The 22874-nt window shown below is 41.7% G+C and overlaps 1 protein-coding gene across 2 annotated transcripts; it reads left to right on the forward strand.

Moving 5' to 3' along the window:
- Nucleotides 1–1749: 1749 nt before the first annotated feature.
- smc1b (structural maintenance of chromosomes 1B) lies at nt 1750–22812 on the forward strand. 2 transcript variants are annotated; one of them, NM_001104854.1, is given in 51 exon segments: nt 1868–1976; nt 2274–2462; nt 4261–4373; nt 5148–5156; nt 5159–5203; nt 5206–5213; nt 5216–5220; nt 5223; nt 5226–5253; nt 5256–5351; nt 6575–6621; nt 6623–6679; nt 6681–6729; nt 6731–6813; nt 6915–6931; nt 6933–6953; nt 6956–7173; nt 7251–7391; nt 7469–7551; nt 7621–7800; nt 7802–7806; nt 7809–7828; nt 10106–10291; nt 10379–10570; nt 10671–10817; nt 10943–11080; nt 11181–11202; nt 13020–13029; nt 13032–13046; nt 13605–13730; nt 13732–13758; nt 13878–13880; nt 13883–13899; nt 13902–13951; nt 13954–13976; nt 14050–14061; nt 14063–14085; nt 14087–14119; nt 14121–14152; nt 14154–14172; nt 14174–14177; nt 14179–14193; nt 14195–14206; nt 15645–15672; nt 15674–15799; nt 18714–18768; nt 18771–18787; nt 18789–18865; nt 19590–19659; nt 22164–22274; nt 22363–22812. In NM_001104854.1, coding segments are annotated over 51 exon segments (3237 nt in total). In that variant the 3' UTR covers nt 22486–22812.
- The last annotated feature ends 62 nt before the right edge of the window (nt 22813–22874 follow it).

A 22874-nucleotide genomic window follows, 5' to 3' on the forward strand; every position in this document is an offset into this window, starting at 1 on the left:
TTGGCAATGTTTTTTAGTTGGTAAAATGCTGCTGATGTTACTGACTTGATATGGTTGTTAAAGTTCAGGTCAGAGTCCATGATTACCCATAAGTTTCTGTCTTGATTTGAAGGTTTTAGAGACAGAGAGTGAAGGCAACTCCTGACACGTTCTCTTTGTTTCTGTGGATCAAACACAATGACTTCAGTCTTGTCTGAGTTTAGCTGGAGAAAGTTTCTTTTGCATCCAAGGACTGATCTTTTGGATGCAATAACTGGGGGAATCCACTGGCTCATATTCACCTGCTGTCAGTGACACATAGATCTGATTATCGTCTGCATAGTTATGATGAGATATGTTATTACTTCGAATTAACTGACCTAGTGGCAGCATGTGGAGGTTGAACAAAAGGGGTCCCAGGATTGATCCCTGGGGCACACCACAGTTCAAGGTCATGAAGTCTCAGACACAACTTTCAATTTCTACAAAATATTTCCTGTCTTCTAGATAGGACTTGAACCAACTAAAGACAGAGCCAGAAATTCCAACCCAGTCTGTGTAAAAGGATCCCAACGACAAATACGCGCAGTAGTGACAGAAGAAGCGTGAGCATTGATGTCATTGCCCTACCTCCTCCTGGAACTGCTGACTGGAAATGTATTGTGCAACCCTTTTTGCACTGTGGATGTGGAAACGAAAATGCAATCCCATCTTTGCATTATCGCTTTAATTGTCTCACGGAATGAGCGGTGTCTAAGTAGCATTTTGGAGGATTGATTTTAATTTTATTTTCAGTCAATGCGGCGGTTACATGGACAAAAGTAATCGGAATAAATGCCTGATCAGAATAAAATGGCTCATGTAAACACGCCGTTCGGGAAACTCTGCCCCGATCAGACTCTTTCTGATCAGAATTTCTTTCTAATCGAGATATGTGGGTTATGCCGATTGTTGATCCGATCGGGGTGCATGTAAACAATTTATTCTGATCGTGGGTCAGTACCGCACTGGCTTTGCGTCATGCAAAGACGATAAAAGAAAAATTATGAGCAAACAGGCCCTTAATAATAATTATAACAATAATAAAAAGCACGTTTAGAAGATCATCTCGCTCTATGATGCAGCTGGTTTGTTTACAACGGAACTCAATATTTCTTCTACGTTCGTTTCCGGTATTTTCTAGAGTTCTGCACATGTCAAAATGATTTGTCCCGGCCGAAAGTGTGGCGTATGTAAACGTTTGTAATAATCGGATAAAGTTTTTTTGGGCCCCTCTGAGTGGTGGAAGGGAGCATCACTGTGAAGCAACCCTCCCTCTTCTTCCTGTGACCCATCTGTTTCCACATTCTCACAATAGCTTGCAGACCCCTCACTCAACCTGATGTTAGAAGTGCAACAAAAGTATGTCCGTCCTTCCATCCATCCATCCATCCATCCACCCACCCACCCACTGATCTATCTATCCATCTATCCATCTATCCATCTATCTATCTATCTATCTATCTATCTATCTATCTATCTATCTATCTATCTGGCCATATATAGCTGTGTTGAAAATATGTGAAATCACAAGTTACTTTTTAAAGAAATGATTTAATCTGATCAAATATTTTAATGTAATTTGAGTTTAACTAACTAATTAACTAACTAACTAACTAACTAACTAACTAACTAACTAACTAACTAACTAACTAACTAACTAACTAACTAACTAATTAAAATGAGAAAACTAAAGGAGACAGGAAAAACTACAAGCCAAGAATTTAGATTTTTTTTTTCAACGTCTGTCGTCGTTTCCCGCCTCTGAACTCCTCTGAAGATCGCTCCTCATCCGACTTGAACAGCAGGCAGTGTTGTACTTGGATGTTCCTTCTTCTCCACGCCAAAAATGGGTTATCTGAAGCAACTCGACATCGAAAACTTTAAGTCTTGGCGTGGGAAGCATGTTATCGGTCCTTTTATGAAGTTTAGTTGCATTATTGGAACAAATGGCTCTGGTGGGTGAACTTTAGAAAAGCTAATTCGCTTTGTGAGTTTATTCCTGTTAGCTGCTAGCTTGTTTGAATCGATATTTTTCGCATGGTAAAAACAATTTTCTGCTACCACAAAAGCGTAAATATGAATATTAACGTGCAAAGGTTGGATATAATGTCCTTTTATTTTAAACATCACAGGAATCAGAGTGGTTATTAGAATTAGCCTAACTTGTATAGCTTAGTCTCCTAAACAGTTATGACGCAGTTATTATATTTTACGTTACCCTTTATAATTCAAAACACCCAACCCTCCACTAGGTAAGTCCAATGTGATGGATGCTTTGAGCTTCGCTATTGGAGAGCGGGCGGCTTCTCTGCGGGTGAAACACCTCAGGGACCTGATCCACGGAGCCAACGTCGGCCGCCCGATCTCTGACACCGCGCGGGTGGCAGTGCGGTACTGCGACGACCAGGAGCGAGAGACCGTCTTTTGTCGCATCATCACTGGTCAGTTTTATTCTTCAGCCTTTAAAAAAAATAAAATAAATCACTGTGGATTTATCTTTTTTCGGTTTTCAGGATTATTCGGTTGCTGTTAAGTGATAAACTGTCCATAACCTTACATAACAACAATATCTTGTTATTGAGAAGAATTTACCACCAGACTCAAAATGGAGAAAATTTGACTATTTCTATTTTTCTGTGTATGTAGTTTGTCCTGGAAATGCAAATTTCCCCTAAATATGTCCTTAAATTAGTAGTCCCAAAGCTTTATTAGGTCACATAAGACAATATTTTCAGAGATCTGCCAGTTTGATTTTGAAGTTAGCATCCGTCTGATACTTTTAACTTCCGGTTTCCTAAACCTTTGAGAGACAATTTTAAAACCATAATTTATGTAACTTGATAATGATAATAATTATAGTCTAAATTTAGTGTAGGACTCATTAGATGTGTTAAAAATATTCCCGGCTTAACCGGACACTAACTTCGTCTTCTTTTGTCTGTTAGGTTTCCTTTTCTCTGAAGTCAAAGACTCTTCTGCTGTCTCCTCATTCACTCCTTTCTTGTCAAAAGAAACCTTTCAAAGACTTTGTTATTGTTAATTTAGCTAGATTGCAAGAAGGTACCAAATTATGTTTATGGCAATTGTACTGAAGACACACGACTGAGGTGAATGTCATCACAAGTTGCAAGAGGGAGTCATAGATTGATGTAGAAGAGAAAATCCAGTTGTTTTACAAAATAAAACTTCCTTAAGAATCACAAAATAAATAAAACAGAGATTATTTCATAAATTATGTATTATTTTTGCCCTTGCGGGCCAATACCAAATGACCCAGGGACTGATACTGGTCCTCAACCCCGAGGCTGGGGACCACTGCTTAAAATGACGGTTAACCTTGTAACACCTCAAAATGTCCGCCTGGACTTTTTTTTTTTGCGAATTTAGACTTTAAAAAGGGTAAGAGAATGTCCTGTAAATGAATGCTTTTGCTCCTTTTTCCAGAAAAATATCTATCAGTATTTCACAATTTACTCCATGTGATCCCCATGTTTACTCCCTCTTTGGCCCTCCAGCATCTCATCCGCTCCAGCCCACAGGCTCTCACAGGACACAGGAAACTTAAAAGAAAAATAGTATTCAGCTTATCCTGAACAAACATAAATATATGCTAATATTATAAGATAACTTATAAGTCAAATATAAGGTACTTTACATTTGAAATTCCCTCATTCAGTAAGTATTTTAGATTAAAAACAAGCTAGCAAGGGCGTGATTCATCCAGAAAATCAACCCAGAAATGCAGCTCCTTAAACGTTACCTTTTCTCACCACAAGTGACTCCTTCCATTGCTGCTTCAGTCTCAAAATCTTCTCTAAACCTGCCTGGAAGTTTTATTGCTCACGAGCGTAGTCTTGCTGACATTTTTCTTCTTCTTCCGCTGTTGTAAACTCTCTTTGTTGCAGCTTCGCTCTCTACATCTCTCCACCGCTCTGTTTGTCTTCCCGGTAAACAAAGGAGCTGTTCACAGGTTTCTTCGGGAGATTACTGTAATGACACGATATTGACAATTATGTGCAAATTCTCAGCTTTCACAAACTGTTGGAATTTTTCCAATAGAGCAAATATAGAGCAAAAATAACAAAAAAACCAAACAGGTTTGATGAAGTTATTAAGGAAGCCAGGAATACATACATGACTCCAAGGCAGGTGCTACTATGTGGATATATGGAGAATATATGAATATATTCCTTTGCAGTCACGTGACCTAAGTTGTGATTGTTTATGTTTTTTTTCTAGGCGTCTCCACAGAGTGTCAGATCAATGGTGTCCGTGTTACTTTAGCCAAATACATCGAGGAGCTTGAAAAGCTTAGCATCATGACCAAAGTTCAGAACTGCATGGTGTTTCAGGTAAAATGCGCTTTTATCAATACATCCTCTGCACTGACTTTTACCTGACTCTCCTGGCATCCTTATCATTGTTTGGAAATGATAGCAAGAAGTCTTTGTCAGAAGGTTTTGAAATATCTTAGTGATCTTATGTTATTTTTATACCACAATAATGATACCATATTCTATTTAAAAGCTTCCTTTCAGACACTCAATGGGCTAGCTCGCTATGCTAGCCAGCTGCCCCGTGGACAACTGAGCTGTCCACGGGGCAGCGGAGCGTCCAGGACGCACTAGCCAGCTGCCCGGTGGACAGCACTGAGTGCACTAAAGCCAATGTGGGCAAACACAGGTGGGGCCACCATGGAAACTGCAGACAAACCCATCTGGGGGCCACATTTTCTGCCCACTTTTAAACCATATGGGGCCCACTTGGCCTTCGCCTGCTGGGATGTAACCAAGTGGTAAAAGGTAGACGATAAAGTGCATTGGCTCAGGACAGAACCCAGGGCTTAAGCCTAATGCAGGTTACTGTAAGTGAATGAGAAGTGACAGATTTTAATGTTTAGAAATCAGTGAGGCCACAAAAGGACTTAGTAATGCAAGTAAATTACTCCAACCTGTTTGAGAGGATTGCACTTGAAAAATGATCAAAAATGCACTTTGGTTTCTTTGTGGGAGGATCCCTAAACTAAAATCAGGCATTACAATTGATTTCAAGGTTGGGTAGCTTCAGAAAAGGACCAGAGTGAACTACCCCTAAAGAAGTCATTTATTCCCTGTGCTCCTCACCAGGGCACGGTGGAGTTGATTGCTTTGAAGGATCCAAAGGAGAGGACCAAAATGTTGGAAAGCATCAGTCAGTCTAGAGAATATGCTGCAGAGTACAATGCAAAGAAGGCAGCTCTTCTGAAGGCCAAAGAGGACACACAGTTTCACTTCAACAAGAAGAAATCTGCCACCGTGGAGAAGAAACAGGTTTCACAAGAAAAACTAGAGGTGAGGTACCATATGATCACCAACAATTTAGTTCCTCCTTATCCTGGTAATTCACCAGAGACACTAGGTATGCAGTGCTTCTCTTTCACCACAATTCGGTTCAAACTCTGATTTTTGAGTCAGGGTTTTGACTAAAAATTCAGAAAAATCCTTTTTTAATTTGCAGATCTGCCAGGCGTTGGTGCTAATGTTTACTGGAAGTGTCTATGGTTTAGATACTCCCACACTCATGGGCAGGCAGAGCGGCTGCAATTTGTTCCAAATACTGTTTATTGGACAATTTATGCTGTGAATGAAAGACCTACTCTAAAAATGTTTTGATCTATTGTCAAAGTGTTCTCAGTGTTCTTTTAATTACGATTATGCCATCCAAATCATAAAACCTGTGTCGTTCTCTAGGACTTAGACTCTGCAGAGCGGCAGGAGTTCATTAAAAATTCACCTCTGAGTTGTGGCGGGGAGGAAGGCTGTGCTTATTTCCCATCAACCCTTTGTTTACGCGCTCTCCCGCTAGCTTACAGCCTTTTACACCCCCAACTTGACATTACTGGTGCAGCAAATGGCGAGCAATAGAGAAGCTATCCAGTTGTACACAGTAGATCCAGATTTCAGATCAGACAAGGAAAACAAAGACGTACATGGATCTATTTTTATGTATTGTAAGTGGATACATCAGAATGGAGCGGGGCACAGAGACTTCCCCCCCTCTTATTGCAGTGTTTTTTCATCTTCTCCTGATTCACAACAATTTTGAAAAAAGAAATGCTGCTTTAATCCTTATTTTCTTTATATTTGTCGTCCAGCATGAGAAAAATCCAATAAGAACATGTGAAGAACACCAGCAACACAATTTTTATTACAGTGGGTCTTAAAAAGGAACAATTCCCTCACTTTACAAAGCAAACCTTTAGGTTGGGACCTTGGACATTAACTGTGAGGAAAATATAAGTTCAGTGGTTCTATTCGACTGTCAAGTTTGGTTTAGGAACCAAAATTCAAAAGATTGGGCTTTGTCACAAAGTATTAATCTTTTATTTACTAAATGAAAAATATTATGAAACAAAAGGTGGAAACAGAAAGCATACAAAGCAGATAATAGGAAAAACAAGAATCAAAAAAAGGATAGAAAACCACAATCCACCCAACAGACAACAACACACACCTGTTTAACACCCCCTTGAGTTAGACAGACTCTGCTGACCTTTTCCCCCTCAACTTTACAGGCTCAGAAATACCAGGAGTTGTTGGACGAGCTTCATGAAAACCGCTTACAGCTGAGCCTCGCTGAGCTTTACTATAATGAGAAGGCTATCAATACCATCAGTGATACACTGAGCGAACGGCAGAACGCTGTAGCAGTTAAGAAGAGTGAACTGGCCAACTTGGAGCAGATGGTAAAACTTCACAAGAAAGAGCACGGTCACCTCACTAGAGAGCAGCAGCACACTGAGAAAGAGATCAGGTAGGGTTTGTTCAGCGTATTTAAATTCACAGCCGTAAACAACACATAGCAGACAGGTTGTGATGATCCAGGATGACCCGATCTATCCATCTGTTGCTCAGGGATCAGGAACATGCACTGTCCCAGTCTCGGTCTCAGTACGTCAAAGCCAAAGTGAACACATCTCATCACATGAAGAAGATTGAGGAGGGCCGCTGTGCCGTGAAGAAAAAGAGAAAGTGCTTGACTCACAAACAGCAGCAGCTGAAAGAAGATCAACTTGAAATCACTGAGCTTGAAAAGGCCTGGAAGAGCTATGAGAAGCAGGTTCAGCAAGAAGGAGCTTCAAAGAGGAGAGACATTGAGCTGAATGAAGATCAGGTGATGCAACATTCCAGTTAATGGAGGTTAGAAACGAGCTCTTGTTCAATTACAATTCAGCACTTCCCATTTTACAGGTGGAGCGATACGACGAGCTGAAGAAGTTGGTCCGTAAGCAGGGGGCTGTCTTCAGCCAGCAGGCAGAGAAGCTGCAGTGGGAGCTGAAAGCAAACAGTGAAAAAATAGCTTTTGATCAGCGCAGGAAGAAGGAAATGGAGGTACAGTTCTGCATAGTTGTGCTTTATACCACAAAATACAGACATAAAGCTAAAATATGTTGAACAACGTTCTGCAGATTGCAATCAGAAACAGCCTGACTCACCTGGAAGACATGACAAGCAGATCAGAGAAACTCAAAGAGTACATCAAGAGCTGCACGTACGTTTTGTTGCAAAGTGGTTCACATCTATGTGAACACATGGAACTCATTAGTGTTTGATGCATCAGATCATCCCTTGAAGATTGCTGCCAGAAGGAAGAGAAGCTCAGTGCAGAACTTCAGTGGGCGGCTCAGCGGAGCGTGGAGGTGAACCACGAGCTGACTCAGGTGATGGAGGAGCTGGGCAACGCTCGTCTGGACAGCCACGAGAGCAGACGTCAGCTCCAGCGCAGAGAGCTGCTTGAAAAACTTTGTCGACTTTTTCCAGAAAATGTGGTAAGATTGACAAAAACTGCACACACCGTTCTAAAGGTTTATGACAACACAGCATCAATCCATCTTCTAAACCTGCTTACATCCATTACTATGCAGGATTGCTGGTACCAATAAAATGCAACCAACAGGAAAAAATATTAAAATGACGATTTATCGTATTTCGGGCAGATACTCGCTGCAGTGTTTTTCAGGTAAATACCCTAGGGCGGTTCAGTTAATTAACTCACCTGCTCAGCGTCCTATTTAAGCCAGGTGCGCGGTTGTTCATTCTTTCTTACCTTCAGCGCTCATTCTTCGCCCCACCCTCCTCCCCGGCTTCCACCTGTGGGCTCCGTAAAGGGGGGTTTTGTTACCCGAAAGTTTTATGGAATTTTATGGAAGTTTTATGGAATTGAACGGAGCCTTATGCCAAACGAAAATATGTGAATGCCAACTCAAAGAATGTGGAAAAATGTCAAATAAATATTTCTTACTGCAAGAGTTGTCTGACTGAAATACATTTAGTGTAAGTTTTATTTGAACATACATTCAAATAAACATTTTACAAAGTTAATGTAACAAAACCCTTTTAAAGAACTCAAAAATAATACAAGGAAATACAAAAAAAACCTTTTCTTTTAAATTTCAGGCTAAAAGGAACATAATAAAGGAGGAAAAACAAATCTCCTTAACTTTATTACAGGATGTCTGAAAATCCTTAAAAAGTCTTAACAGATCTAATATTTAATTTAACTAAAAAAAAGCTTTATAGTGTCATAAATTCGCATCGACATGATGTGTCCTCTTGTCGATAAAAAACGCATTTCCAGGATGTGTTGAGTCAGAAGAACGTTAACTGGTTGTAAATCGTTTAACCTCAGCTAACTCCTTCTTGCTAGCTCAGTTAGCTAATTAGCTTGTGCTCATTGGAAATTGAGAAAGGTCAAATGAATGACAGGTGAGTTAAACTGTTTATTTGAAATCTTTATGAAAGACATCTAAGCTTGGCACAATGGAGATCAAAGATCAGATAAAGATACTTTATTGATCCCAGCTTGGGAAATGTGGTTGTTACGGCTACCGTGTACAGGCTCCATAACAAACAAACTATGAGAGACAAAATCAGGGACGCAATCAGTCAGATAACAGCTTTCAGAAAGACAAACATCAAATAACTTTGATGTTTGACTTTAAAGTCTGATGGAGGTGCGGTTGGTGCGACATCGAAGCTGCCTTAGCCTCTTGGAAAAGATGCTCCTCTGTCCGTCAAGTAAAGGATGGAGAGGATGCTCAGGATTATCTATGATGGATATGAGCTTATTCAAAGTTCTCCTCTCCATCGCAGCTTCTAAGGTGTCCATTTTAAACCCACCTTTCTAAGTGATCAAATTGCGTGTGTAGAGCAAGAAATGGCAGATTCTGGCTGTTCAAATATCTGTGTAAACACGATCTTAACCCATAAGAACCCCTGGTGACATCAGTGTAACACAATAACCGCAGAAATGTGTTCTGTGGACCGCTTGGTCTGTGGGTTAACCCACCTAATATCATTTTTAAAGAAAAATGGGTTAAATTAGATTTCAAGTGTTCTTAAAAGGGTCCCAAAAAATCCTTAAATGTAACTTATGTCCCATTTCCAGTCCCATAAATGTCTTGTGCAAACCATTTTAATACAATTCAGGTTTTCTGTTGGTAAAAGTAGTAATAAAGGTTCTGCAGTGAACTATAGTGAACAAAAGAGCAAATCAGTACAGTGTTAGCATGGAAATAAAAGCCATACATGTGCTCTGGTATCAGAGCTTTATCTTCACAGAAAGTGATGTTCACATCTTCATTGAGTGGTTATGTACCCCTAATGTAAGCTCAGGCAAAGCTACTGTGTGCTGCTGTCAGCGCTTGAGCATAAGGAGGAGAACGCTCTCATTTTGCAACAGCACTGCGCACTATTGATGTGCACGCAAGCACTGAGTTTTTACATCACCCTGGGGTTATTATGAATCAGCCAGAGAAAAGAAAGATCCCAACTGTATTGTTTTTTGCAACGGCAGTATGAAAGGGAAATATGTAACGCATGCAGCTCAGGGTTGAAGAAAGGCGGCTCAGGAGTTGGACTGCTTTTTAATGGCTGCTGATTTAGGAGCTAGTTTGTCTTTGTGTACTAGTTCTGTGCACCTCTACCAGCCTCCTTTGGTTTGTTTATGGAGAATCAAAGTGAACTTCAAGGATTGCTGACCCAGTTTTGGTGTTTTTCAGTACAGTGCATCAAAACCTTTCATGAAAAGCTCTGTCTTATTTCAGTATGGCCGGTTATCAGACTTGTGCAGCCCAATCCACAAGAAGTACCAGCTGGCTGTCACCAAGGTGTTTGGGAGCAACATGAACGCCATCGTGGTGTCGTCTGAGAAAACGGCTCGCGACTGCATTTCTTTCATGAAGGCAGAACGAGCTGAGCCTGAGACCTTCCTGCCCATCGACTACTTGGTGGTTAGTTGAAAGTGTCGTGCTACTTCCTATAAGGATTTTCCACACATGCGGGCTGAGTGCACAGCCCATCATGGCCTCTGTGTGTAGGTGAGCCCTCTGAATGAGCGACTTAGAGAGATTCCTGGTGCCAAGATGGTGGTGGATGTTGTGCAGTTTAACATGTCCACCAACGCTGCACAGCTGAAGAAAGTGGTGCAGTATGTTTGTGGAAATGCTTTGGTGTGTGAAAGCATCAAGGATGCCAGGAGTCTGGCCTTTGACCAGGAGCAGCGCGTCAAGGTAAATTCAGGAACAGAAAGGAAATGAAAAGAAGGTGTCATGAAATCATGGTCGTCATGTGACCAGGCTGTAGTGGTAGTAAGTGCTTGTGTCTCTGCAGACAGTGAGTCTGGATGGAACTCTGTTTAAAACGTCAGGCGTGATCTCAGGAGGTTCCAGTTACCTACGAACCAAAGCTCGCTGCTGGGAAGAAAAGGACGTCAAGCTACTGAAGGAACGCAAAGAGCATCTCACCAGTGAATTACGCGTGAGCCACACCTCTGCTTTGTAAACTTTCAGAAACTCTTTGAGATTTTTTTTTTTTAAAGGGACTTTATTTTTTTCTGAAACTCTCAAAAATACAGCAAAAACGTATCTTGCTTTCTTGGGCAGGATCTGATGAGAAAGAAAAGGAAGGAGTCGGAGCTGAAGCAGATCAGTGCGCAGGCTCAGGGCGCTCGGACTCGCCTCAAATACTCCAAAGCCGATCTTGAACATCTGGAGAAGAAAGCCATTCCTAAATGTCAGGCGGTATGTGTGGATGATGATCACGTGCTCCATGAAAACATGAAGTGAGGCGTCAGACATCGCTGTGTCTCATATTTATGCTTCTCTTTCTTATTGATTTCAGGAAATCTCTCGATTAGAGAGTGAACTGGCAAACCTGATCTATGAGTTTGAGATGCAGAAGGAGAGTCTCGAGGCAAAGAATGAAGAGATGATGAAGATTAGAAAGCAGATTGACCAGGTAACCTTTTTTGGCCAGTGTCCCTGTTCGTATAAAGTCTGTGTCCTTTCCTTTGGTTTGGTTTCTTCATGTCAACTATACGTCCGGTACATGACAACTATTCTGACACATCAGAATAGTTTACTGACTTACTTTCCTTTTTCTTTCACAACACTTGTATTTAAGAAAAACATTATGTTTTGAAAATCTGTTAAAGCGCCTATACCCTGCAAAATCAACTTATCTCAGATATCGAGTTATCCTACTTCTGAGTTGGAAAAGAGTTCACGAAAATAATTCATATTTCATAAAAAAGTTGTTCTTAATTGTGCCAAAGGCAATATGCGATCATATATTTGGAAATAGTTTACATTGAAAGGCTTAAGAAAAGCATGATATAGGCCTTTTATATTTGCAGCATGAAGGTGAAAACATCCTGTGATGATGCATAAAAACTGTGCTCAAAAAACCATTGTAGTTCTAAAGAGGAGGATCAGATTCCATTACTGTACAACTGGTAATCTTGTAAATGTACCAGCACCGACTGTTTTTTCTGCTGTTATTTAAGTGGCTGCATGTTTTCCACCTTCAGGTGGAGGACTTGGTGTTTTCTGACTTCTGTGCTGAGATCGGAGTGGACTCCATCAGGGAGTATGAACAGGAGCATCTGAAGCAGCAAGCAGAGCTGGACAAGAAACGGTACAGCTGTCACAACAAGGTTTTTGTTTTTTACCTGTGCCACACCTGTGGGAATTCTATTGAGAGCACTGCATCACCATGAGGCTTTTTTTCACTTGCTTTAGGATGGAGTTTGAAAGTCAGTGTGGTCGCCTTAAAACAAGACTGGAATATGAAGAAGAGCATCTGGAACAGGAGAGACAGAAGCTTCACAAGCTAGAGGAGAACATCAGTGAGGATGAGAAAATAGTTTCTGAGCGGAAACAAGTAAGTGTCTGGTTTACATATTAGCATGAAGCTGTTGTCTGCTGCCAACTTGCCTCTGGACTTTGTAGGATAGTTGAAAAAAACAACATTTTATGTGAGAGATGTACACCTTAGCATATTTTGCTAAATACATTTGTCCTAAAAGTCTGAATTACCCTCCAGAGCGACTTGTTGTTTTAAAAAATACGGTACCGTTATGGTGGGGGTTGAGGGAGTACCCAGAGGCAGAAAGGAGGAGGCAGGAGGTTTAACAGGAGCTTTAATTACTTAAACAAAAACTAAAAACCAAAAACCATTGCTTAAGCATGCAAGACGAACTCGAAACACTTGAAATACACAGAAACTGGGTAGACCTAAGACTATGGAGCAGCACAGGAGGAATGGAAAGACGGGACTCAAATACATGCAGACAAACGAGACACAGTTTGAAACACTCAGGACAGATGGAGGCCAAAAGCAAAGCTCGAAACAACAACACAGGAAACCTTTCAAAGTAAAACAGGAAACTGTACTCAAAACATGACAGAAACCAAAGAGGACCAGAACACAAAAGCAAGAAGACTAAAACCGGGACAGGTACCTTCTGTAAGCTCTATACATAGTCACTGTTTTGTGAGATTAACTCATTTTGGCTCCAGTTAAACCCTCCCAGAATGCATCAGTTTGTGTTTGCGTCTAGGATGAAATCAAACTGTTGGAGTTGGTGGAGCAGCGACTGGAAAAACTGTCAGAGCTGAAAAACAAGCTGGTGTCTAAAAAAGCCCAGGTGGATGCCGTCAAAGCAGAGCTGGACCAGAAAACCAAGACCCTTCAGGAGATCCACAAGTAAAACTCCTTGTTGTTTGACTTCATCAGACGTGTTCCTGTGTTGTATTGACTGTTCGGTCTGCAGTCATGTGTTCTATGCAGCACTAGAAAACGGAGAAAGAAATCTCCTCTGGGTTCTGTTCTGGTTGTTTAAAAAAACGTCATCAGCAAAAAAAAAAAAAAATGTGAATGAAAAATCTTGAGGATCCTTTTTGTAACACAATAACCCACAGAATGCTTTCATTGAGAGGCTTCATCCACTCCACTGCTACAGGAGATCCTGCCTTTCCTCAGCTGTAACCATCAATAGTGACTGATAAATGTTTAAAAGTAGGAATAGGATTAATACAGTAATATTGATTACCATTTAAATATAAAGTACAAATTGTTATGGACTAATATGCATGTCCTGTTGAGCGGTTGTTATTTGTACTTCTTGACCCAGATTTAAATGCATTTCAAGTCTCCCAAAAAGACAAAAGCAGATAAACGCAGAGAAAGAAAACAGATGATGTCACGTGTTGTTGACTTTGAAAAGAAAAACAGATACTTTTAGCCAACGTTGCTTTCTTGTAGATGCTCGTTGAAGCTTCAGCGTGAAGTGATGTCTGCAGAGTCCGCTCTGGAGCAGAAGCGCCTGGCTAGACACAACTTGCTGCTGGGCTGCAAAATAAAAGGTCTGCCCATCATTTTGCTGTCAGGGAACCTTGATGAAATCAGCGAGGTCCAGGTGAGGCATGGCTGTGCATCCCAATATTTAGCCATCTGCTTAATTATTGAAGCATGTTGAGGATCAATGTAACTTCACATTTTCCTTGAAAATCCACTCAATGATTGTCTTTTTTGCAGCTGGAAACAGATTCAGAAAGCACTGCAGCCACTTTGAACATCTATGAGAGAGAGGCGCAGCTCCTCATCGACTACTCTGACCTGCAGTCACAGCTTAGAGTGAGCCAGCAAACTCGTCTTCATCTCATCTCTGTCCTACCAATGCACCAACAATAAAAATGTGTATTGACAGAGTATCCAGGCGGAAGAAGAGATGGAGGCTGCACTGGAGAAGCTGAGAGAATCCGTCTCAAACACAGAAGGAGTCCTACACAACACCACAGCACCCAACCTGAAGGCCCTGGAGAAAATGAGGGAGGTGAAGGACAAGTGGCAGGAAGTGACAGATGGTAATTTTGGAGTTATGTTCTTCTGCAGCTGTAACACAAAAATGTTCGGAAGTGCATCTTAATTTGGGCTTTTGCCATGGCAATTTGTCGACCTACAATTTTTTCTGTGAGTGCACACAGATCTACAGACTCAAACTCAAGATAGAACCGTAAGGTAAACCAGACTGAACTTTGACCAATCAGGGACTCGGATTTAGTTCTGATGTGTTGGTGGGATCTCTTTTAGATACACAGAACTGCCAACTGCTTGAAAATTGATAGAGGAGAAAATCCCGGTTTGTCACCAGCTGGAGTTATCTGACATCAATTCTAAATAAAGCTATGAAAGAAAAAGCCTGGAGCAAGATTCACAAGATTAGCATCACTTTGACATTTCTCACCTCTGCCAACTGTAGATGGCGGACATGCGCCAGCAAACAGTGGCAAAACAAGAAGAAGCCCCTCCCTGCTTGTCCAGGGTGGGGCTCTCTCTGACCCACCCGTTTCCAATGTTCGCTCTGAATTTTTCACAGTCTGAATAGGCTTTGTGCTCAGAGCAGAACAACTGGACTTAACGCCACTGCAGTCGGGTATTATGGGATGTAAACAGAGTAGGAAGGAAGCACCATAAGCCGCAAACGTAGAGGAACTCATTGAAATGTGGCTATATGAATGCAGACTCATTTTAATGTGACACACATTGCTTCCCACACTGTTTTCCCGACAATCTATATGTTATACACACTTATCAGCGCAGTGCCGAGCGGAGACGATAGCTAACAAAGTACTTCTTAGCTATCGTCTCCTCAGTAACCGCCTTAATATTCTGAGAAGATGTGTGTACCAAAGAGCACAGGTGAAGGCTCGCGTGCAGCTAGAGAACGGTCCGCTGCAGAGGGATCAACACACACCCCCAACACACATGTGCGCACCTTCCTCCTACATGCAGAGCTAACCCACACAGTCACAGTCAATCCACAACACCTATATGGGCTTTATATATAGTTAGTTCATTAGTTAGGTAGTAGTTAGTTGTTACTCTAATAAAGAATACTACGTTGTAATTGTATTTATTTCTGATGCGGCCGCCGGGGGATTTTTTTTTGGGGGGGGGGGGGGGGCTGCGGTTAACCGCGACACCGCGCCCCCTGGTGGTTCATCACCGCGGTGATGAAGAATCCGACACCGTCACAGCTCTAACTGTACATATTGGTCAGGGAATTATAGCGTTTAAATAAGTGAACTATCCCGACAAAAATTGCAAACTGTAGGACTTCCGTTAGTCTTTCTCTCACTGCTTTGCCCGCCCTCATAATTCCTGACCAATGTTTGAAGAGATCTTTATTCACGTGGTTTTGTTCACAAGCCTTGGTTCAAACAGAAATGGGACACACCAGTGTTGTTTGTTTGCTGTGTTTGTCCTTGTGTTTTGTTATGGAGGCTCTCCTCTCACTCACAGCCTTTGATCTCAGCACCAAAGCAGCCAGGAAGTGCAGTCTGGAGTTTGAGCAGGTTAAAGCACAGCGCTTCCACCGCTTCAGTCGCTGTTTGGAGCACGTTTCTGTCGTCATCGACCAAATCTATAAAAGAATCTGCAAGAACAGCAGTGCGCAGGTGAGACAACAACTTGTAAACAATTTTGTATGTCCCAGTACTTTTTCTTTTCTTTAATTTACCCATCTGGAATATTTCTTCTGAGTTAAAAAATGCATTTCTGAGTTTTTATTTATTCACATTTTGTAAATCAGGAGCAGAGGAAACACTGCTTGCCGGGCCATGAGCTCTCTGCGCCGCTCCATTCTGATGCATCCATGTAGACAAATAGATCCATGAACGTCTTTGTTTTCCTCGTCTGAGCTGGAATCTGGATCTAAACAGCTGGATAGCTCCTGTGTTGCTCTGCATTTTTGTTGCACCGCTAATGTTAGTGTGGGGCTGTGAGGGGCTGTAAGCTAGTGGTAGAGCCATAAAGAAAGCTCTCAGTTATGGGGGGCGGGTTTCTCCACAGCAACTGTCCCACCCACAACCGAGAGGTAAATTTCTAATGAACTCCTGCCGCTCTGCAGAAACTATGTCCTAGAAAATGGCACGTCCCCCCCCCCCCCCCCCCCCCCCCCCCAGAAAAAATTGTATAATCATAATTAAAAGACCACTGGGAACACTTTTAGAATAGTTTAGAAGATGATTGGAGTGGGACTTTAATGTTGAATAATAAATTTATGAAGTTTCAGAATTCATGCAGCGTTTTCAGGACAAGGGTTTGATTCCTTTTGGCTCTGACAATTTCTGGGCAAAGCTGCTCTGAAAGAGGCTCCACTTGAGAAAGGCTTTCAGTGAAACTGCACAAGTTCAAATCAAACTTTATTTATTCGACCCTTTTCATGCATAGGCAGTGCAAAAAAAGTCTAATCTCTAAAGAAAGTCAGACCAACACACCCAGACACACACAGCAAAGTGGATCAGGTCAAATGTAGTGATGGATGAGCCCTTTGATTCTTTCTCGGGAGCCGCTTCTCTCCATTCGATTCCCGAGAAAGAATCGGCTCTTTCGACTCTTCAGTCTCGACTTGTTACAAAGGAATTTTTGGGGGCCTTTATTTTACCATACCTTTCCAAAAAACAATAGTTTGTGTGTAAAAAATGCTTGAATGTGTAGTGTATTCATGAGAAGCTTTAGAATTCCCTAATTTTTGCATTGATTCCATTTCAAACCATTCTTTTGTTTAATATTTGAATCAAATTTTGGCATGCTATTTTTCTTGTTAAGATTACTTTTTAGCACTCAAATGTTTTAAAGACTTAAACAACAGGGGCAGATGAAAGGTTTTCATTTATCTGTTCCTCTTAATTTATAAAATGTAATCGTTTTTTTATTGTCTTGATGTAAATAAATGAAATAAGTTCTGACAAATAAATAACAAAACTTTTTTCTTTAACAAATTAACCAGGCTTCCTGTCCCGCATTAACCCAAGGAGGGAAAAATAACAAGAATAAAATTAGAACATCATCTGAAATGTAATGTATTTAATGTGTTTATTGTGAATATGAATTACTTAGACCAGTGTTTAAGTGGGAGATGGCCAAGTGTGCCGTGGGAAATTGCCCTCATTAACTGATCTAAAAACATTTTCCATCTCCAGGAAATCAGCTCTTCATCCAAACAGGCCCTGATAAAACACTGAGTAGTTAAGAATATAAAAGATCTTAAAATTACTTTTTCTTTGTGTTTATTTGATTCTATTAAAGACATTTTGATAAGAATGACGGTACCACGATTTAGCTGCAGCTATAACTGTGTAAGGAAAAGTCCCGCCCCTTTAACTGTCTCCGCCAATCATTCTTGAAGGCTTAATCACATGTCATCAGTCTGACCAATCAGAAGTGCTTAAAGTCTTCACTTCCTTGTTCTGATTCTGCTGATAAAGTCTCTCAGTTCTAACAGAAATACCAGCTAAAGCTCGTCTTTAGCGGTGTAGCTTTCCACAGAGTCCGGTGTCAGACTGTGGAACAAGTGAACAAAACAATGAAGCTCAGAGACGCGAGTCTTTCTGCCCTTTTTCGGTAGTTTCACACTACATCTCCCATGATGCATTGGCTTAAAGGGACAGTCTCAGCGCACAATGAGTTGTCCTTGTGAAACGTCTTGAAACCACAACAAACAAACAGTTTCTAAATTTATTAATTTAACTTTCATTTCATCTTTTAGAAAAAACAGCCACAACTTCCTGCTTTTTCTGCCACAATTATCACAAAAATGCACGTGAGATTGCGGGCGTGTGGGGGGGGGGCTGTCGATCAATCCAGACCATGAATTTCTGCTTTTTTTTTTTTTGGATGCTGGTGTGCCGCGGGATTTTTGTCAAGGTTAAAGTGTGCCTTGGCTCAAAAAAGGTTGAAAAACACTGACTTAGACAACAGAAGGATGCTCTGTCCCAATGTTTGTATATTTGTTGGTGTAAGTGTCATTAAAAGAGGAATATTGATGATATATGAAGAATTACCAGTTAAAAGCTGAAGGATAAATGGTGAAATGTTCCGTTTTATAATCATAGATCTGACTTCAGAGGAGTCAGTGCCTCACCAGCCGTAAACCTCACTGCACGTCACTGAGTAGTTGTGTGTGTCAGAGAGAGGCAGAGAATTAGATAGTGAGAGAGTGTGTGTATGTGTGTGTGTGTGTGTGGAGGGGGTATCTGACCTCCAGGGTTAACTCTGTTTATTCTGGCTAAGCTGCATTTGAGGGTGGACACTTTCCTTGAAATAAACACATTTGTGTTGTCCGGTACTGTTGTACTGTAAGAAGAGGGGGTCGATCCCCGCTCCCCCCAGTCATTTCCAGTGCAGCTCCACTGGTGTGTGAATGTGTGTGAATTTCCCGGTGACGGTCAGAGGCGTGAACTGGCAGCCACGCCCCTGTCCGTCTGCCCCAGGACAGCTGTGGCTACATCAGTGGTTACCATCACCAAGTATGAACGAGGAGTGAATGAATAATGGACACACTGTAAACGCTACTCTGTCTTCATTCAGGCCATTCTGACTGCAGAGTGTGCAGATGAGCCATATTTAGGCGGCATCAACTACAACTGTGTGGCACCGGGTAAACGCTTCATGTCCATGGACAATCTGTCCGGTGGGGAAAAGGCCATCGCAGCTCTCGCCTTTCTGTTTGCGGTACAAAGGTAACATTGCATTCCCAATAAAATCCTGCAGGAAGTGAGATTACAGAAAAGCATGATGAAGAATAAAGATAAACGTGTGTGAAGTAAGTTGTTTAAGTAAGGGTTAATGGCCGACGAAGTGTGCGGTTATTACTTTTTAACGCACGCTGTGGAAGCCTGAACCGTCCGACACAAAGTGTGTTAAAAAGTAATAACCGCACACCTGGAAGGCCATTAACCCGCTTATACCATGGTCACTTACAAAAGCAATACATATTAACCAGGTTTTAGTCCTTAATTCTTGTTTTTTTTTCCGATTTGGATCGCTTTTCTCGCAAAAAGCGGACTATATGTTATGTGATGTGGCGCATCCACCGCTGCAGTCAAGATTCGGCGATATATATATATGTGCTGATCGTCCTGATGGGTTGAATAAAGCATCAGTTCAGAGAGAAAGTTCTCCTCTTACCGCTTGTTTTTGTCCAGATGATGAGGCTAAAGGTTGTTTTAAAGAAGCCGGCGCAGTGATACAAAACATTTAAGCTAGCTGACCGAACTTCTTTTTTCACCGTGCGGTTATCAGGTTTTAATGCACACCCAGCAGCCAATCAGAATCGAGTATTCTCCCGGACCATGGTATAAAACATGACATTGGGTGTTAATAAGAGAGTTCATCATAGGAGTTCAACACTACATAGTGAAAGACTGCTGTCCCTGTAACAGTTGGTGTTTGTGTTTCTTTCAGCTTCTGCCCGGCACCTTTCCTTGTTCTAGACGAGGTGGATGCGGCTCTTGACAACTCCAACATCGGAAAGGTAAGGCCTCAGTCACAGCTGCCTCTACAGGTGGATACGGGCCGTCTGCGGACGGAAAATGGCAAACCTGTACGGGGCACAGAGGTGGTCTGCACAACATTTAGACGTCGTAGACCACTTGGTGAGCCTGGAAGGTGGAAACATCCGTGCACATTTTTCTACGGGCATATGCTGCGTGCGTCAGGTCGTAGTGACCATTTAAGACGCAAATACAAGTAAGGGAGAGGTGGGTGAGGCGGCATGTCGTACAGGTTTTTTTTTAATTTTTCAAACCCTGTGTACTGTGTAAGGCAGGGGTGGGCAAAATACGGCCTGCGGGCTGGATCCAGGTGTCATCCTCGACAGCACTCTCTCCTTTACTGCCCACATAAATAGCATCACCCGGACGGCCTATTTCCTCCTCCGAAACATCCGCCGTCTCCGCCCCTCTCTCAGTCCTCACTCCTCAGCCATTCTAGTCCACAGTCTCATCACCTCTCGTCTGGACTACTGCAACTCCCTTCTATCTAGACTTCCTTACAAAACTATTTACAAACTACAACTGCTTCAAAACTCTGCTGCCCGGATCATAACACAAACCCCCTCAACTATGCACATCACACCCGTCCTACAGAAGCTTCTCTGGCTACCAGTGCCTCGCCGATTTAACTATAAAATCCTTATTCTTACCTTCAAAGCCCCCCATAACCTCGCTCCCCCATATCTGTCTGACCTTATCTCTGTTGCCATTCCCACCCGCTCCCTTAGGTCTGCCTCCTCACTCCAGCTTGTTACACCCACCGCTCGGCTCGTCACCATGGGGGGGCAGAGCATTCAGCCGCTCTGCCCCCCAGCTCTGGAACTCACGTCCCTCAGGTCTGCAGAACATGAACTCACTCCCGCAGTTTGCTAAAAATCTGAAAACCCATCTCTTCAGACAAGCATACCCACCCTAATTAATTTAATTATTCCATTTTTTGTTTGTTTTTAACTAAAGTGTCTTTCTTTTAATTGTATTCTTTTGTTTTCTATCTGTAAGGCGACCTTGGGTGTCTAGAAATGCGCCATATAAATAAAATTTATTATTATAAACGTCTGTAATCATTCTCCGTGGATTTCACCGATCACGGTTATTTTTAGAACATAACTCCTGCAATAAACGAGGAACTCTGTTCTGGTGAAAGGGTAACACAGATATATGCTCAGCTGCTCAAACTGTGAGACGCGTGACGAGCTCAAAGTCTCTGTGGAATTATGACGGCAGAGGATCCATTATTTATTGTTTTTTTATGTATCAGAGAGAGTGTTATTTGGTCATTGTTGTTTCATAAATAGTGATATTTATTTTATTAAAAGATCATGAATGAATGAAACTTTATTCATACAGCACTTTACAACTCATTGAAGGTTCCAAAGGGCTTCACAATAAAAAAGAGATCCAAAATGGGAATAAAAGTTTTAAACTGAAAACTCTAGAATATTCTGTTTTAGGATATAATTTTCAATCCAAATGTTTTCATCTACATTCCATGTTATATCATTCTCACTCCACGCATCTGCTCCTGGTCCGGCCCTTCTATTGTATTTTAGAACCCAGTGTGGCCCGCCAGGTAAAATAATTGCCCACCCCTGGTGTCAGGGGTCCGTTAGTGCTGTTCAAGTCATAAGTGAGTGTAACTTACATTATCCACACCAATGCTTCACAGTCCACTTACCACTCGCACGGCAATGGTACGTTCCATTTTATTGACATCCCAGGACCCTTGTGCTATCTTAGATGACCCCCCCTTACATTGACGTGTTCACCCTACCATGACAAAGGTGGATAAAGGTGGAAAGATTTCATGGAATCCATGGACACCAGTGAAGATCACAAATCATTGAAGAAAAAAGGTTCAGAGCACTGTCTAGTGGGTCTAGATGACCCAACTCCCAATGTTAACGTGCCTAGGATAGCACAAGGGTTAAGGTGGCTGAACAAGCGTCAAGGGAACTACAAGACACTCAATAAGCCTCCACGGACTCAGACAACCCAGCAAACCCACAGCATCCGTGACAGTCAGTCCACAATGAGGGTGCTCAGGACTTAATGCCTTAACCAGTTATACCAGTGTTTAATGGCCTATACCATGCAAAAACAACGTTTTGGAGCTTTAGGGTAAATTACAATGTTCATTCCTCACTATGGAAAACTCCAAAGTGGTATTTTTCGAACCGCTTTGGATACCTCTGCTGACATTAGGGTGGAATGTGCTGTCCAGTGTCAGAAAGAACAGAAAGACGTTGTTTCCTGGCCTTTTGTCTTTAAACAATAAAAGCAATTTTCAAATATTTTTTGCACATTTTCATTAAAACATTATTACTTTTTCCCCTCAAGTGATTTCAGACATGACGTTTTTTTAACCATTGTGAAATAACTTGATTAGCAAATGCATTCCAACAAAGAGTTCCCATTTTCCACTGTCATGTAAATCCTGCACGACTGAACATGTCCAGACTTTTATTGTGAAGGTGTGATTCCACAGGTGACCAGCTTCATCAGAGAGCAGTCCAGACAGAGCATGCAGGTCATCGCCATCTCCCACAAGCAGGAGTTTTTCTCCCGGTCCGATGGCCTGCTGGGAGTTTATTCAGATGTGAGAAACTTTTAGAACCGGTCGGTTACCCGTTAAGTTAAAAAAAGAAAGCTTGATCAGATGTAAAAAATCAATTTCTTCTTCACAGGTTGATGAATGCATGTTCAGCCGCATTCTGACGTTGGACCTTCGTCCTTACCCCCTTGTTGAAGAAGAGGATGGCAAACAAACAGATGATAGAGGCCAAGACAGCCTGAAAGAGACTGCATGAGGCCACTGTTGCTCGTAGCTGTTCGACACATCGTTCACACTGTTTTTATATGTTTTGAGGTTATTCGGGCTGAACAGTGCTGTTAAATACTCAAACTGAAGGCTGTTTTTAGGTGTTGATTTGGTTCCTGATGGACGTTTTCCTGCAATATGCACTTGTTTCAATTTGTAGTGTTTTAAATTACTCTCAGATCCATAAAGTTTTATTTTGGAAATTCAGCTTAAAAGTTACTGCTCGTTCAAGAGGCTATGTATTATACATTCTGTATAGTTTATAATGCATGTCATAGAACAGATAAAAAATAAAAAGGAAGTTTTCTATTCTAAATGGGCGTTTCAGTGTTGATGCAGTAAGACACCCGCAGCACTAGGAGGCAGTGTAGGCACGTT

This window comes from Oryzias latipes, chromosome 6 (assembly GCF_053564925.1).
Source record: "Oryzias latipes strain Hd-rR chromosome 6, Olatipes_Hd-rR_3.1".
NCBI classification, from domain to species: Eukaryota; Metazoa; Chordata; class Actinopteri; order Beloniformes; family Adrianichthyidae; genus Oryzias; species Oryzias latipes.